Genomic DNA, 17268 nt, shown 5'->3' with positions numbered 1-17268 from the left:
CAAACTTATCTATATTCTTTATTTCGTACAACTAAAACTTTTATTTAAAAAATTAAAAGTAACGTTTTAAATCATTTGTTTTCATATTCCATTTATGACTTAAACTTTAAAAGTGTTGCTTTTGGAAAAAAGTATTGCGCAACAAAAAGTCTAAAAAAGTCACAGTTTAAAAAACATTTTGGTTTAACTAATAAAATGATAATAAAGAACCTAATTTTGATATATATACATGTTTGAACTTTTAGAGAAAAAAAAGTTTGAACTTAAAAAAAAGCAAAAGTTTGAACGTTCAAACCTGAACATGTTTGAACTGGAAGCCTTATTTGAAACCATAAGATATAAAGTTTACACCAAAAATGTTTACATAAGCAGACTCTATGGATATATATTCATAGAGTCAATGATATTCATAATATACCCATATAGTCATATGATTATATACAATTTCTCTATTGACTCTATAGATGGAATGAATAACTATTAAAATTTTTGACTCTATGGATGGAATGGATTGTTATAAAGAATTGCTCTACTCTAGCAGGAGAGCAACAAACTATTTTAAATATGTCTGTAATTAAATTATGAATCCATGAGTTCTTATGTGATTTCTTTTATACTAGACAACTTTAAAGAAAATATATTTTAAATTTTTTTAATTTTAAATCCTTTTACAAACAGTATTTTATTTTTATCTAGAAATTATTTTTTATTATATTTAATTTCATTTTTATAACATTAATTTTCATTTTACATGACTTTTACCAAAGTTTATAAATAATTGGGAAAGTTCATAGGAATAGAAATTATCTGTTTAACGGAGCAATAAGAGACAAGTGTTAACACACTGCTTTTGTAATAGGGGAGCTGATAGGCAAATTTGGGGTAGTGGTATTCCATGTGATACAGTGTTTTAGATGGGTTTCCTTTTTTTGTTAATATTTACACTTGCTTTTTTTTATTTAATTTTCAGATGGATTAATTATTTGTCATTTACCATTTGGACCAACCGCTTATTTTTCACTCTCTAATACAATAATGCGTCATGATATACCCGATGTTGGGAAGATGTCTGAAGCTTTTCCTCATTTAATATTTCACAATTTTCAAACTAAACTAGGAACAAGAGTATGAAAAAAGATTTTTGTTTACAAAGTTTTACATTGGCTGTTGTAATGACTTTATGTTTTTAAAAAATATTTTGCTTATCAAATTATACTTCACAAGTTGTTTTTTTAAAAACAAAACTTTTTTTAAAAAGGTACAAAATATACTTCGCTACTTGTTTCCTGTACCAAAAGAAGACAGCAAGCGTGTCATTACATTTGCAAATAAAAATGATTTTATATCATTCAGGTTATTTAATTCTCATGCATTATTTAGATTTCTTATTTTATTTCTTTTTAGTTTGGTTTTAAATTGTTATATTTTATATTTTGAATGTTATATTGCACTTCATTGTTGCAACACAGTGTGGAAAAACACATTGTTCAATACTTAATCATTATGATCAAAATTGCTGTTTTTACATTTAAAAACAATTTTTTAAGTTTTATGAGGAAAAAACTCAAAAAGTTTGAATATTTTAAAAATCTTTACTAAGATTATATTGTAAAAGTTATTTAGTTATTTTTAATGATTATTTTCGACTAAATATATTTTTGATCCCTTTTTAATGATTTATTTATAAATTACCTGCTTATATATTGTAAGCGTATCAATATGATTGCTTTTGCTTGTCAATATGGCTGCTTCCGTGTGTTAAATGTATATTAGATTATACCAAATAAATATTTTAATTGTAACCATTTCTAATCATAATCTTTCATGTCTAACTTCAACCAAACAATGGTTACAACCTAAAAAATTCAAATTTGTTAATAGTTCAAGATTTTTTATAATTTATAAATGTTTTACTGTGTTAATGTTTTCCTCATACATGACTGAACTTCAGATAAACTAGCAATTGACAACGATGGTGAACAAAAAATATAAAGATGCTGAGAAAAAAATATTTAGATAAAGTGATAATTGTGATAATCAAGCATTAATTGTTCCAACTTATGTTTTGGTTTATCTTTTTTATTATGTTATGTTTGTTTAAATTATTAATTGCAAAATAAACAAAAACTTTAGTCAATCTATTTTAAAACTGAATTTGCTACATTGCAAAAAAAATAATAATAATAAAAAATTGAAAAAAAACTGCACAAGACTTTTTTGTACAGTAATTTTATTCAGGTTATAAAGAGGGTGACTTCAGAGGGTGACTTCAGAGAGTGACTTCAGAGGGTGACTTCAGAGAGTGACTTCAGAGGGTGACTTCAGAGGGTGACTTCAGAGGGTGACTTCAGAGGGTGACTTCAGAGATTGACTTCAGAGGGTGACTTCAGAGAGTGACTTCAGAGGGTGACTTCAGAGAGTGACTTCAGAGAGTGACTTCATACCATTTCAAAAAACCAAAATTACTCTCATAACTAGTAATTTCATTAAATTTCATTAAAAATTTTTAATTTCAAAAATTTCTATTTGAAAATATTTCAAGGGAAACATTCTCTCAAGAAAACACTTGCAATAAAAAATGAACAATTTTGAAAAAATCACATCAGAGAGACTTTCACAAGAAGTAGTTTCTTTAGAAAGAATTGCACATTACGAAAAAATTTTATCATATAAATAAGAAGAATTCACTAAGAGTCATAAAGGGTAAAAAATTTCTCACTTTACTAACTTTAGTTAAGAAAATTTTTTTTTACAAAAAAAAATGATTGAATGAATGATTTACTCTCTCACTGTAGTGAAGGCGAATTTAAAATATAGACATTATAGTGTCTGTATGATATTTTGCTGACTACAAAATATTTCCGTTAAATGATCAGGTTTGTGATTTATGAAAAGACAAAAAATGTTATAATGATAAATTTTGCCGTAACATAAAATAAAAATGTTTGTAGCAAAAAAACCCAGACCAAAAAATTCTTTTTTTAAAAATTTTTATTTTCTTAAAATCACCATTGCTTGTCCAAATTTGAAAAAGATTTTGAATGAATATGTTGTTTATGTGAAATTAACATCCATAGTTTAATAATATGATCTGTTCTGATTGTTTATTGGCTACTTTTCTTAGTTCAGGGTTCATACTGTACCTGGAAAACCTAAATAATTAGTTAATTTTGGCTAAAGTCATGGAAGACCTGGAAAAGTCAGGGAAATTTTTTTTTCTTCAGATAATCAGGAAAAAGTCAGAGAATTCTGATTGAGAAGTTACTCTTTTTACAATTAAGCTATTATATTTCTGTTGGTGCTACCCATTTATTTTGACAATTAAAAAATACCCTACAATGTTTCACAGGAAGGCATGTGATCGCACACCTTTATATGACCACGCATATAATATTTTATTTTTACAATGTGAACACTGCTTTTTTAATTTTTTTAAAACTTCAATATTTTTTAATGTATTTATATTATGCAAAATGCTTTCAAATCAAGTAACAAATTACTTTGTTTATTACTAACAACTGTTTTCAATAAAAACTTTTTATTTAAATTATCTATGGTTGTTATTTTATTATTACAATAATAACAAATGCTTCTTTTTTTTATTATAAAAAAATAATTCTCTATATTTTTTTATGATCAATTTCGATGGTTTAAAACTATTTCTATAATTTAATTTATAAACAACGACATTTTAACTTCAAACATTTTGACAAATTTGTTTTAAGCAATGTTTCTTGACAGTGAATTTGCTAAATCTTTTCAAATGGGACAAAATAAAGTTGGATATAGCATCACTCATGGTTTTGAGCCTCATTTTAAAGGTTTACTTAAACAGGGTTCCCACAGTCCTGGAAAGTCCTGGAATTTCGATTTTTTTCTGTGGAAACCCTGTTAAACAACTGAGCCTGTCTCCTTGGCTTGTCATATCCTTTGATGAATCCCTCAACAAAAAAACTCAAACTTGTCAAATGGATTTACTCATCCGATATTGGAATGAGGAAAAAATGCAAGTTAAACTGAGGTATTGGGATTCCTCGTTTATGGGACGTAGTACCAGTCTTGGTTTGCTAAATCATTTTAATGAAAAGATAAATGATCTTAATATCAGCAAAATTATTCAGGTCTCTATGGATGGACCCAGTGTCAACTTGAAAACACAGAGATGTTCAAAGCAAACGTGAAGAGCACGAACTATCTAAACTTATTGACATATAATGTCAATAAGTTTAGATAGTTGCTGCTGTTCCCTACACGTAGTTCATGGTGCATTCAAAACAGGAGTAGAATCAACTGATTACGACCTTAGAAAAACAATCAAAAGCTGCTTTAACTTATTTCATGATTCTCCTGCCAGAAGAAGTGACTTTATCAGTATGAAGGTTCTGTGTTCCCCCTTTCATTTTGCAGAATCAGATGGTTTGAAGACAAAAAGGTAGCAGATAGATTAGTTAGTATTTGGCCATCTATTATAAAAATTGGTAATTTTTGGGAGGCTCTGCCTAAAAGTACACAACCATCTTGCAAATCATATAAGTTTGTTGTAAATGCTGTTAAAATGCTGTTTTTTAGCTACCAGGCGACCATGTTTGAACTGTTTCTGAAGCTCTATCAGACAGACGCTCCAATGTTACCTCACATGAATGGTAACATTGGAGCATTGATTAAGAGTATTCTTAGGATGTCTATTAGATCTAAAACTATTGAGACTCAAAACTTACTAAAATGGATCTGAAAATTAAAGAGAACCATTTGAAACCCAATGAAATTGATATTTGGTTTGTTGCTGAATTATCACTGTCAAAGCTCAGAAAAAATGATGCTGTTATTTTGTAGGATATGAAAGGATTTAAAATTCAATGCATGCACATTTTGATTTCAGTTGCTGAATAGTTATTCAAAAGATGTCTGCTTGATTCCATGATTGTTAACATGAGTACTTGTTTGCTGCCAATTTTTTATGCTCAGGTCACACCTGAAAAAAATAGGAATCAAATGAAAATATTGCTGCATCATCTTATCTCACTTGGAATATTAACTGCTTCTTATTCTGACATAGTTATCAACCAGTTCTCAAAGTTTATGTCATCAGAACTTGTAATGAATTGTGGGATGTTTTCATTAGTTATGATCAAAAGAACAAATGTCTTGATGATTTTGAAATTGACATAAAAAGTATCCAGATTTGTCATCTGTCATTAAGTTAGTTCTGACTCTGGGTTATGGACAAGCATCAGTTGAACGGGGGTTTAGTGTCAATAAGGATTTGGTTACTGATAATATATATACAGATGGTATTGTTGGGTGGCGTCTTCTGCATGATTTCATGCTTACCAGCTACTTCAACCCCCACTCTGTCCAGATTACGTCAGAAATGAAAGTTGCCTTTAAATCTGCACATCAAAAATACCAGATCATGCTTGAGGAAGAGAAGTCAAAGAACAAAAAACATGCGATGCTAGATCAGAAATCCATTATTTTGTCTGAAATTGAAGAACTAAAATCTGAAATAGATATCCTTACAAAAACCTCATTGATGCTAGAAAAAAAGTAACTGTGTCTTAACTGTGGAACAAGCGGAAAAGGAAAACAATATATCATTGGTCAGCATAGCGAATGCTTTAAAAAAAAAAATTGACAAGACATTGCTAGGTTGCAGGATACATTATTGATATTAGAAGAGAAGAGAAAGAAACTAAATTAGCAATCGTTGCTTTTCGACAATTTGTTTGTTTATATAAAATATTGTTTATGTTGACATTTATGCAAATATGACTAGAAAAAAAACTTAAATTATATTTTCAATATAAGATTTTGCTTAAAAATATTTAAAAGATATTTGCAATTTAATAAGTTAGTCTAGCTATTGATACTCAAATTTTTTTTTAATGTTTTTAAGCGTGTTTTGTTGTACTGTGCTATTTTTACCTAAAGATATTGTTGAATTAACAAAGGTACAGCTACAAATAGTGATACTATCGACTAATCCAAAGTAGTCTCTGTTATAGACCAAATATTGCATAAGATGCTAAAAGATGTTTACATAGATATTTTAGTTTATTTTTGTGTTAGTGAAAGATGATTTATAAAATATTTTATGTGCATAATATTTAGATTTTATTGAAGGTCATCTGAAACTAAATTTTATGTGCATAATATTTAGATCTTTCTTGAAGATCATCTAAAACTTTTTAGTGTTCATTCTTAGTCATCCTTAATAATAATAAGATCCATACTAACATGTATAATAAAATCCATATTAACATCTAACTTAACTAATAGCTAAGTTTTTTAAGTTTTGTCATTGTACATGCTAAAATTGTACATGCTTTGATGTACAACTTTAACATTTTCATTACAGTAGTAATTTTGAACATTTTATAAAAACCATTGGAAATGTTGAAATGGTCAGGGAAATTCATCTGATTTTTCAAAAAAGTCAAGAAATTTTATATAAATATTTGGCTACAAACCCTGTAGCTCTTTCTCGGTTGGAATTCTTATCTTTTGTGTGAAATGATAGAAATGTTGTGTTTTGACAATTATGTTCAATTAATATGTACTAGAACAGATTAGAGCTAGGATCTTTAGTATATTAAGGCACTTTTTAAGAAATTTTTAATCAAAATTAAGTTAATGCTGTAGAGCAGAGTTGATCTAAAGACTTAAAAATAGTGTTCTTTAGATTCACAGCGGTAATAAAAAAGTTTTTAAAATTATATAAAAAAAAGAAAAGTTTCTCTAAACATAAAAACTTGAAGCAATAAAAGTTATAGCATCTGAAGCTCTTGTTTGGACATAATTCACTGACAAAGTCATGCTAATTCCGAATAAAAAAATTTAAATAATTTGTAAATTGCCTTAACTACATCGAGCTTTCACCTAAAAGTTATAAATAAACAAAAAAAACCTGCTGAAAGTTTTAACTTTTCTTATTTTTCTGCATTAAAAGCCAGACCAGATAACTATTTGAAGGCAATAGATTGCCTTTTTTTTCTCAGCAATGCAAATTTAAGGGTTTGAATAGTTTTGACTTACGCAGGCATCCAAAATTATAAAACAGGCTAATATTTTTGTTGTTTGTAATTCTCCCCTTCGTAAAACTGCTCTAAATACAGACTAATAATTTTGTTGTGTGTTCTGTTCTCCCTTACATAAAACTTTATATGTATCTATCTAATTCCATCTTTTCAATCAACAAGATAAAGTAGTCAGTTTTAAGCATTTTTAAAATAAGGATGAAACTGTCTGGACATTTTGATCCACTTTGTTTAGTACTTCGCCAACAATACATTATGCATACTGTTTACTGATTTTAAAAACAGTACATCAATACCTAGATTTTTGATAAAAATTATGAAGGATTTTATTGTGGTATAAAGTATTCAATTTTTTCAAAAAACAGAGTCACCAAGTTTAAATTATATTCACAATTTGAACAATGTTGGACCTTAATACTTTAATAAAAAGCAACAAAGTTAAAAATTGTTTTTTATTAATAGAGGAAGCTCTGGGTCTTTATTAGGAAAAAGTGTAAACAAACCTGATTCATTAGATCAACCATTTTAAGTTTTAATTTGGTTTCAGTTTGCGGTTGTCCAAAATATTTGCCAGTATTTGAACTTAATGTTGATTTTTTATTTGAGTAGGCAAACCATTTGATTGATTGTATTCATAAATCTGATTGAGTGTTAATTGCTATCATTTGTGATAACAATCATATCAACCAATCTTTTTATTCTAAGTTTATTTTTAGAGTGCCATGGAGAATGAGAAGTTTTCATGGCTCTCTCAAAGTTTCCAAACATAAAGTAAATATTTTTACTTTATGACTTTGTCCATTTAATAAAGTCAGTGCGAAACAACTAGCTGACTGAGAAAACAAAAACTCTAAAGTTTGAAGATGATGTTGAATTGAAATCAGTAATGTGGTCAGATTTTAAACATTTAAATGAAACTGAAAAAGGAAGTTTAGTTAAACTTTCAAAATTTAACAATGTATCAGTAGCACTAAAACCCATTGAAAGACAAAAAGTATCTACTTGTGTCCACATATTTTGTGATGAAATATTACCTGCGCTGAAGACATGTTCTTAGGTAATTCAGATGGTACCATGTGATTTATTAAATTATATTAAAGTTTTGGAAGATTGTTAATGTTAAAGGATCATATAAAGACATTATTGACGTTAAATAGACATTATGATGATAGAGCTGTTATATAATTAGAAAATGATGAAAGATTAACTTTTTTGAGCTTGTATAGCACAGAAAATGGTTGGTAGTCAAAAACAAAGGCAGTGTCAGCTCACATGTGGTACAGAAACAGCACTTTGGCATACATGTTCAGGTATGATTGCTCTTGTCAAGTACCTTATTAACTCTGGATTTCGATATGTGGCACTTGGTAATAGTATATGTGGCACTAGGTAATATTTCCAAGAATATCTTGGAAAACTACATATTTCTGAAGTGTCACAAATAAGTGACACTTCAGAAATATGATCAACTGTTGGAAGAATAAAGGAAAATAAAGGCTTTTTTCGTTGTTTCTTTTTTGTTTCTTTTTTTTGATAGTCTTTCCTTTCAACAAGGTTGCAAGCAACCACTATTAGAGTTAGAAGTTACTGGAAGAGAAAAGATGAAGTTTATAGAGCAAGATAACAATTGAGCAACCACTTAAAAGATAGCAAAGTATATGAATCAAGAAAGCAAGATGAAGGAAGTGAATTCTAAAGAACTGATGTTCATGGAAAAAAATTAGACGAGTAAGAGCTTTTGGAGCACCTAGGAAAAGTCACAGTAAAAAGATGAGACTTAATTGAATGACGAGTAACATGAGAATGAAACGCTAGCTCTGTAGAGCAGTGCCCATTATAGCATTTGTAGAAAAGAGAAAGAGAAGCAACAATACGACGATGTGATAATGGTTGGAGATTGGCTGCAAGAGCAGGTCCAACTATGTGTTTTTGCACCTTTTCTAAAAGAGAAAGGGCATCATTGGAAGATCCGCCCCAGATATGGCAATAGTATTCCATACAAGGACAGATTTGAGATTTAAAGAGATTTAGAATAGAATCCGGAGTAAGAAAGTGTTGAGCACCTTAAAAAGATGCAACCTTAGCAGATGCTAGTTTTGCAACAGATTTGATATATGGTTTCCAAGAAAGATCGGAAGTAAGAGTTAATCCTAGAAGATGAAGGGTAGATGGCTTGTCAAGTACATCACTGTTCATAAATATTGAAAGATCTAAATTATTGTGGTAACGATTGGCTGAAAAAAATTGGGTTTTATCTAAATTAAAGTTCACCAGCCACTGTAAGCCCCATGCTGTAGCAGAAGTGAGATCCTTTTCAAGCTCAAATGCCCCCTCCAAAGCAATCAGAGAGTGTTGGCTTCTTATCAAGACAAGAACAAATGGTAGTATCACCAGCAAACAATGCCACCGTAGATGTAAGAATATCTGGAAGATCTTTTATGTAATTTAAAAGAATATAGGGTCAAGGTAAGTAAGTTGAGTAACCCCTAAAATTACAGTATATGAAGAAGATTGCTGTCCAATGAGGACAACTTTGATACTACGATAGGAAAGAAAGGACATAATAATCTTAAAGATGTTATAGAGAAGACTAGCATGTCAAACTTTATCAAAAGCTTTAAAAATGTCAAGAGGGATAACCTTAACCTCTCCACCTCTATCTAATGTATGATAAAACCTATCGGTTATTACTGTTAGCAAATCAGCTGTAGAAGGAGAAGATCAAAATCCAAAATGATGATCAGAAAGTAAGTTATTAGATTCAAGATGAGAGATTAAGTGTTTGTTAATTAAAGATTCAAAAACCTTGCTTATGATAGGCAGAAGATTAATGGGACAATATTTAAACGAGTCAGATCGCTCTCCATAATTTTTGAAAATAGGGATAACAGATGCCGCTTTCCAGCATGCCGGAAAACAAGACTCCAATAAGCACTTGTTAAATAGTTTTGAAAGTATAGACAATAGCTCTGGATAACACTTCTGCAAGACTACAGCAGGTATGTTGTCCGGACCTCAAGCTGTAGAAGAGTCTAAGCAGGAAATCACTTTAGATACAGAAGTTTGCTGGAGAAGTACGAATGTCAAGCAATGGATCAACCTGTTTGTTGGCAGTATCAGGTAGAACGCAACTATTGGAATCAAGAGATGATCTTGATGAAACCTTTTAATAAACATAAAATAAGTTTAATAATCGATATCTCAAAAAAACTCACCCACTGTGCTTATTGCTAATAAATAAAACGTAATCATTGGGAATCAATATGTTTTGGTTTTAAAACAAGATCTCATTTGTGAAACCACTGGTGCCATCCATTTTACCATCTGTTAAGTCACAACTCAAAAAATTTACATCATCTGCCTTTGTAGATGGACCTACACAAGGTATCTTTCTGCAAGCTTTTTTGGCTGGAGTTGTTTTTTGCATTTCTGCTAATTCTTATTTTTCTTTGTAAATTTATAACTTTATGTTTGGCGAAGTCCTTCTTTTATAGAAGTTAACTGTTAGAATTAATGCTTTTTCTTTTTTTCTTTCACCTCTGTCTGCTCTTGGTGGTGCTTCTGGAAAGAGTGTTATTTCTTCAGGAGAAAAATTTGAGGTAGAAAATCCTGGCATTATGAATTCTTTAAAGTCGGAAGTTGATAGTTCAACAATACGAAACGATGGAGTCTTTCAATTTTGAACTTTGAAATCAACATTGAATTGTTCTGTTGGACGATCAGTGACATAAGAGCTAATAAAGTTTTTATTGCTGGAATCACTGAATGGAATGGAAAAATCTCTACACATTGAAATCCTGAAACTATATTTGTAGGCATAAATGCTTAAGGGAACGCAATACCGACCAAGCTTAAAATTAATTGTTAGGTTTACCTGTGTTGTTCGCCATAAAAGAATTTGCATTTGCATGATTTAAATGGTCCTTACACAGTTCTGTCTATAGGTTGTAGCTTGTGGCTGCAGTGAGGTGACAATGTCGACATGACAACCCTCTTTATTTTTTGCTAGATCAATTGTCTTAATAGAAAGGTGTGTCTCGTGATTGTCCAAATCAATGTTTGCTCATTTGAACATATTGTTGATGTAATAAAGTGTTTCATAAGTAATAGAATCATTTGCTGTAATGAAGTTTTATGTGCAATATTTTGTTAAACTATAATTTCAGAATAGCAATATTCATAAAATATTATAAAGGCATAATGACGTAATACTTTAAAATTTCTGTTACTTCATGAAATTAAAAGAAGCTATTCCAAATATTTTTTATCTATTATATTCATATATTCAAAAATTGTTAAAAAATTTTATTAAAAAAAGATAACACAGTATAACTTGAGACTAAGAAATTTATTTTCATGTAGTTTGTCTATTAAAAATGCATGAATTTAATTTTTAAGATCGTTAACCAATTCACTGTGCCCTACCATAACAAATTAAGTTTAAGTCTAATTTCTTGGGACACCTTCTTTCTTGGGAGTGTTTTTAAAGGAAAAGCTAAACCACTAAAAGAAAGCTTAAAATCAATAATCCAAATAAAGAAAATTTTAAAGTTATCTCAACGATGATCTACTTAACAAACATAAGGAAGGTAAGAAAAGCAAAAATTACCTACCAAAATGGTAGTCAAAAGTTATGTGGTAACAACTATAAATAAAGATGGCTGATAAAATGATTATATTATCATGATAAACAAAATCTTAATCTTTGAGAAAATGCTTCTTAATCACTGTGCCCTTTGCTCCACTGAACCTTCTCCTATATTAAATTACATAACAGAATCTTGCACATCACATATTAACTAAATTTTAAAAGAAGATTTAAATTAAAGACTAAATTTCAAAAGAAGAAGTCCATAGTAGGATTTTTTTTTTTTCCTGTAAGCAATCGTTTATCTTTCTGACCAGATTTTTACAGAAATATCTTGCTTGTTTAAACTAAGAACTCAACGACGGCAATTTCCTGAAAAGCACCATAACTACTATGAGTACACTGTCTTTAAACCCCCTCCCTTGTACGCATTTCTACGCTTTTAAGTAGCCCCTCCCCCATACCTGCGTATGTACTTTATTGAAGTCTCCTTAGTTGGATTTTGTTTCTCTTTGCTCTTGTTTGACGGCCAATTGTCAATCTTTAAATCTTTTTTTCTATTAGTCAAAACTTGATCTTGCAACGGCAGCCAGAAATATAATTTTAGTAAAAAAATTCTTTTATTTCACATGTCGATCGGGTACTCAATCATCAAGCTCCAAGTCTTGATTTTTCTGGCAAGTATAATCATTTTTCACATGAATCCACCGTGTTAAACATATTTCAAACTAAACTGTACCATTTTTGAAAAATTTTAACTGAAAAAGATTTAATACTCTGCTTTCTATTTTAATCTGATAAAAAATGTTTTACAGCCTATTGAGCTCAAGACATTTTTTAGGCGTCTGTGTCCACTGGGAGGTGACCTCATAACTAAAACCAGTCTTAAGTGAAAGATAAAGGATTTTGTTGTTGGAATATTTAAAGTTCCTGCCAATACTCAAACTTATCTTTGTTTCAAGGGATCTTACTGATTCGATGTTTCAGTTGAAGATTTTTCTACTTTCGTTCAGATCTTACATTTTTTTGGAACTTGCGTTTGATAGCGAATTTTCTTATCAACGACGCCTAAGGTTATTGATTGCTTTATTGCAATTTACTATTTTTCATTAAAAACAAGAAAATTCAAATTATCATTTTTAAACAAATAAGAACTTTTGAAACCAAGTTTTTCATTTTAAAAGCAACTTTAAAAAAATAATAGTTGCATGATGTAAGCGGACAAAATTATTGGCACAAAATGTTTATTGTATTATAGAAAAAATTTTATAGAAAAAATTTGTCAAGTTAACAATTTTTTTTCAATAATTTTTTTTGTTGAGTGTAAATTAGGACACAATACTTATATCAAAGTAAGTAAATTTAACTCACAATTGGGCATTTATCAAAAAGAAAATGTCAACCACAGTAAAAAATTTTAAATTACTTAGTTATTAAACCTTTTTTTAATATGTTATAAAAACATCTATCGAAAAACTCTATAGAAAACATGATATTTCTATATATATCATATACTTAGACTTGTTGGAGTGACTCAGAGCCCCCACTTAAATTTTTATTTAATAGAATCGAGTTTATTCAACTTTTATAATAAATAAAAGAATATGCAAAGTTTATTTAAAAAAGTAATCACTTTTAATTTCTTATCTAGACATCATACTTATAAAAAAGTTGACGGCAGAAATATTGAGCTTACTGAAGTCGGACCACGATTTGAACTTAAATGTACGTATTATATGTGTGTGTGTGTGTATGTGTGTGTATATATATATGTATATATATGTGTGTGTATATATATATATATATATATATATATATATATATATATATATATATATATATATATATATATATATATATATATATATTATATATATATATATATTTATATATATATATATATATATTTATATATATATATATATATATATATATATTTATATATATATATATATATATATATATATATATATATACATATATATATATATATATATATATATATATATATATATATATATATACATATATATATATATATATATATATATATATATATATATATATATATATATATATATATATATAATAGTGCTATGTTTTATTTATAAGTGTAATATAATTATAAATACTCTTTTAAAGATATGAAATACTGTTTGTATTATTATTTTTTTAATAGTACACGAAATAAGACTGGGTACGTTAGACCAAGCTGAAGCTGATAAGGAATGGAAGCTCAAAACTTATATGAGAACCTCGCACAAGAGAAAATACTTGAGTGAAAATGATGGTAAAATGGCTGAAAAATAACCATGAAAAGGGTATTAGCTCTCCCAGCTGTTCATGAACAAGTTTTAAATTTGTAAATGACAAATGAATGGCTTCACTATATCAAACTATATAAAAAGCGCTTTAGCTTATTATCTCTTGGTTTTTTCTTGTTCATTTTCTTAGTTCTTAATGCAAATTTAATTAGAATTTTTTAAAGATTTCATATTTGTCAATGTGCTTCTAAACTATTTTCATTAATTTGCACATTTATAAATTTTAACCTTATCTAAGGAAATAGTTGTCTTTTTTGAAAGAACCTTCCTTCATCTAGCCAGTGTAGTTGGAAATTAAGACTATTAAGTCTGTATTTCCTGTTAAATTTTGACACGGTGGTTATGGTTTCTAAGGAAGTTATGATTATGGCGGTAAATTAGAACTCTAAAAAGTATAGCTTACAAGTCGCGATTACAGTGTACAAAGAAGTCATTCTATTATAAATCAAAATCACTTTGAGTGCTAATTCGTGTGAAAATTCGTTATGTAATTTTTTTCTTAAATAAATATTTTAATTTAATAGAATATTATCTTAAAAATACTTTCAACTCTGCCTTCACGCGACTATGGATACAAATCAATTCGAAGAGCAACAAAACGCTTTGAAATGAAAGACGGACATTGGTTTTGTAAGAAAAGAACTCCAAAATGAAATTATCAAGTATGTCTACCGAGGTGTCAGAGATTTTGAACACTCCAAAGAAATGACCTTCCATAGAGGAAAAAAGACTACATACGTCGAGATTGCGCAAAGATTTTTCTGTCAATAATATCAGTGAATATACAAAGAGTTAAGAACAGTGCCAAAATCAAGGTGACCTAAAGTCGTCGAAACACAGTGAGGCGTAATAAGTAAGAAAAACGGGGTAAAATGTCAAACTAATAAGTAAGTCAGAGTTAAATATACATTATACATCAAATAGGGTTTTTTGGTGTTATGAAATTCAAATATGGAACTTCAACTTTTTTTTTTTTTTTTTACTTGCCGTAACACACCGTATGTACATGTTTTACCGTGCGTTAGAGTACTTTAACGACTGTAACCACTATTTACGCTTTATTATTTAATTTTTATGAACCTAAATATATTACTAAATCGATGCATAAACGAACGTGTAATTCTGTTGTTCGAATAGGCACGTTTTCACGCGCCAACACCTATGAAACTCTTAACACTAAAAAAACAACGAAGTTGAATGTTTTTAACATTTTAAGGTGGTACGTGGGTGAAAAACCAAAATTCTTTATTTCTTACAATTTAAATTTGATTATTTTGGTACTGTAATTATGTTCAGGTAACCAAGCCTTAAAAAAACATTACAGAAAAACCCTTTTTTGGGTCCAAAGGTCTCAAAATGGTCACTTTGCGGTGCGTCAAATTCAGAAAAAACCACCTGCAGCATGATAACAAAATGCTTACAGTTTGTTTATAGTATAATTTTACAGGTATGGGAGCAGAATTAGCTTGATTGCATAAGTAGGTTTAAGATAATTAAAATTTAAATACCTTGCTTATAAATAAGGCTTCAAAATAAAACTTTGGGCTTGCGTAACTCTGGACCGAAGAACATTTTTTCAAAAAATGTTGGTTCTTAACCTGAATCTTATAAAAAGTAACCACGATATTAATTTCAAGTGTAAAGCTCAAATCAATCAAAAGTTATATGACGCACCCTTCAAAAGTTTCAATTTTGAGATAAATGCAATTTAAGTAATATACTAAAATATCACAAAATTTTTTCTATAGATTCAATAAAAATGGTTCGCATGATTGATAATTATAAATAAAATAAAAGAAAAATCTCTCTAATATAAACCATAACCATACTTCATTTTTCTATTCTGATTCATTAGTATTTATGAAACTCCTTACGAACTTGTCGAATACGCTTTCTTTTTTGTTCAACAATATGAAGCGATTACTTTTCCATCGACATTACTCTTCGGTTGTTATTTGAAACACAGATCTCATTTGCATAAAATCCTGGAACAATGTCTAAGTCTTCTAAAACCATTAGAATTCCAGTTGAACCGTCATTAAAATTTATAACTGAAGAAGCTGCATCTAACTCAACAGTAGTTTTACAAACGTAGATAACTTTTAGACATCATTTCCAAATCATTCCATTTAGTGACTCATTGTTATTTTGAGTTTTGTTATGCAGAAATTTTTTAATAAACTATCATTAAAACTTAAAAAAACAAACTTTACTTCTTACGTCGCTGTACCATTTATTTTTTCAGCGTGATGTTTACACCAACTATCAGGAGTACGTGGGCACATTTGGTACCTTGTTTCAATATCTTTGCTTCAGAACAATGGAAAAGCATTGCTTTAAGTGCTTTTTTTTACTTAGTAAATAGTAAAACCTGTTGATTGTCGGACTCCAATACCAAAATAGTTTTGCAATTTATTTATACCTTTTCAGTAAGACAACCTACACCTCCAAATGTTTTTCCGTCAGATAATTTCTCTTTAGTTGTTGCTTTGAATTTCCATAACCGTCCTCCAACTCGCTTTTGGATATGTCCCACACGTTCTAATTTTTCAACAACTATGTCATCATATGGATTTCTAGCAACAATATCGGTATATAATTTAGAGTCTCCATCCCCTATGTATTTTGGAGCTTACAACTAGCTTCTGAAGCAACAAAACAATGTGCTAAAGCAGCAGCTTCTATAGAGCCATATTTTTCTGTTATTTATTAAACACAGTAACAATCATTAGAGGTGGCATGTTCAAATATCAACAGAGTTTTTTTAAACCGGTATAACCTTTTCCAATTTCCTTCGTATCAGTACATATCAGTAGCGTAACGACAAAAAAAGGCCTCCCGCAAAATTTTAATCCGGGCCCCTAAATTACTATTTTGCTCCTCCCCCCTCCCTTCTCTTTTCTTGACAGAAATTATAGATAAAAACAAAAACCTTATTTTTAAGTACAATTTTGATTTAATTAAATAGAAACCAGTATGTTACAAAATGCAAGTCTAGTAAGTAGAAAATCTAATGAAAGTTTTTTTCCTGTCTTTATAGCAGCAAATTGGTCTATAACACCTTTTAAATTTGATTAAACTGCTATTTCTGTTTCAGTGGGTCTAGTGCACACAAAATGATTTGCACCATTGTGTCCGTAATGTGTTTTAATGTGCTTATAGATCTTTTTGCAGTTTTTACGCCATGTGCTTATAGATCTTTTGCAGTTGCTACGCTAATGGGTAATGTCAAATGTAACATAAAAGCTGCTATTATATTTTTAAATGAGCAACTTATATCATAATATGTTATTTTGGACACGGGTAAAATGCAAAAATG

At 29.1% G+C, this 17268-nt stretch overlaps 1 protein-coding gene across 2 annotated transcripts in view; it reads left to right on the top strand.

Annotated features, from left to right (window-relative positions):
• The window catches only part of LOC100206014 (U3 small nucleolar ribonucleoprotein protein IMP4), a 56110-nt gene extending 42062 nt beyond the window's left edge, over window positions 1-14048 (top strand). For both annotated transcript variants that reach the window (XM_065818439.1, XM_065818438.1), the window contains exons 6-9: window positions 971-1125; window positions 1259-1353; window positions 13277-13350; window positions 13805-14048. In XM_065818439.1, coding sequence (XP_065674511.1) covers window positions 971-1125; window positions 1259-1353; window positions 13277-13350; window positions 13805-13935 — 455 coding nt within the window. In that variant the 3' untranslated portion in view covers window positions 13936-14048. The remainder of the gene's footprint in view (window positions 1-970; window positions 1126-1258; window positions 1354-13276; window positions 13351-13804) is intronic.
• The last annotated feature ends 3220 nt before the right edge of the window (window positions 14049-17268 follow it).

Source organism: Hydra vulgaris, chromosome 14 (assembly GCF_038396675.1).
Source record: "Hydra vulgaris chromosome 14, alternate assembly HydraT2T_AEP".
Taxonomy (NCBI): domain Eukaryota; kingdom Metazoa; phylum Cnidaria; class Hydrozoa; order Anthoathecata; family Hydridae; genus Hydra; species Hydra vulgaris.
Note: the sequence above shows the minus strand (reverse complement) of the source record. Positions and strands in the feature narration are given on the sequence as shown.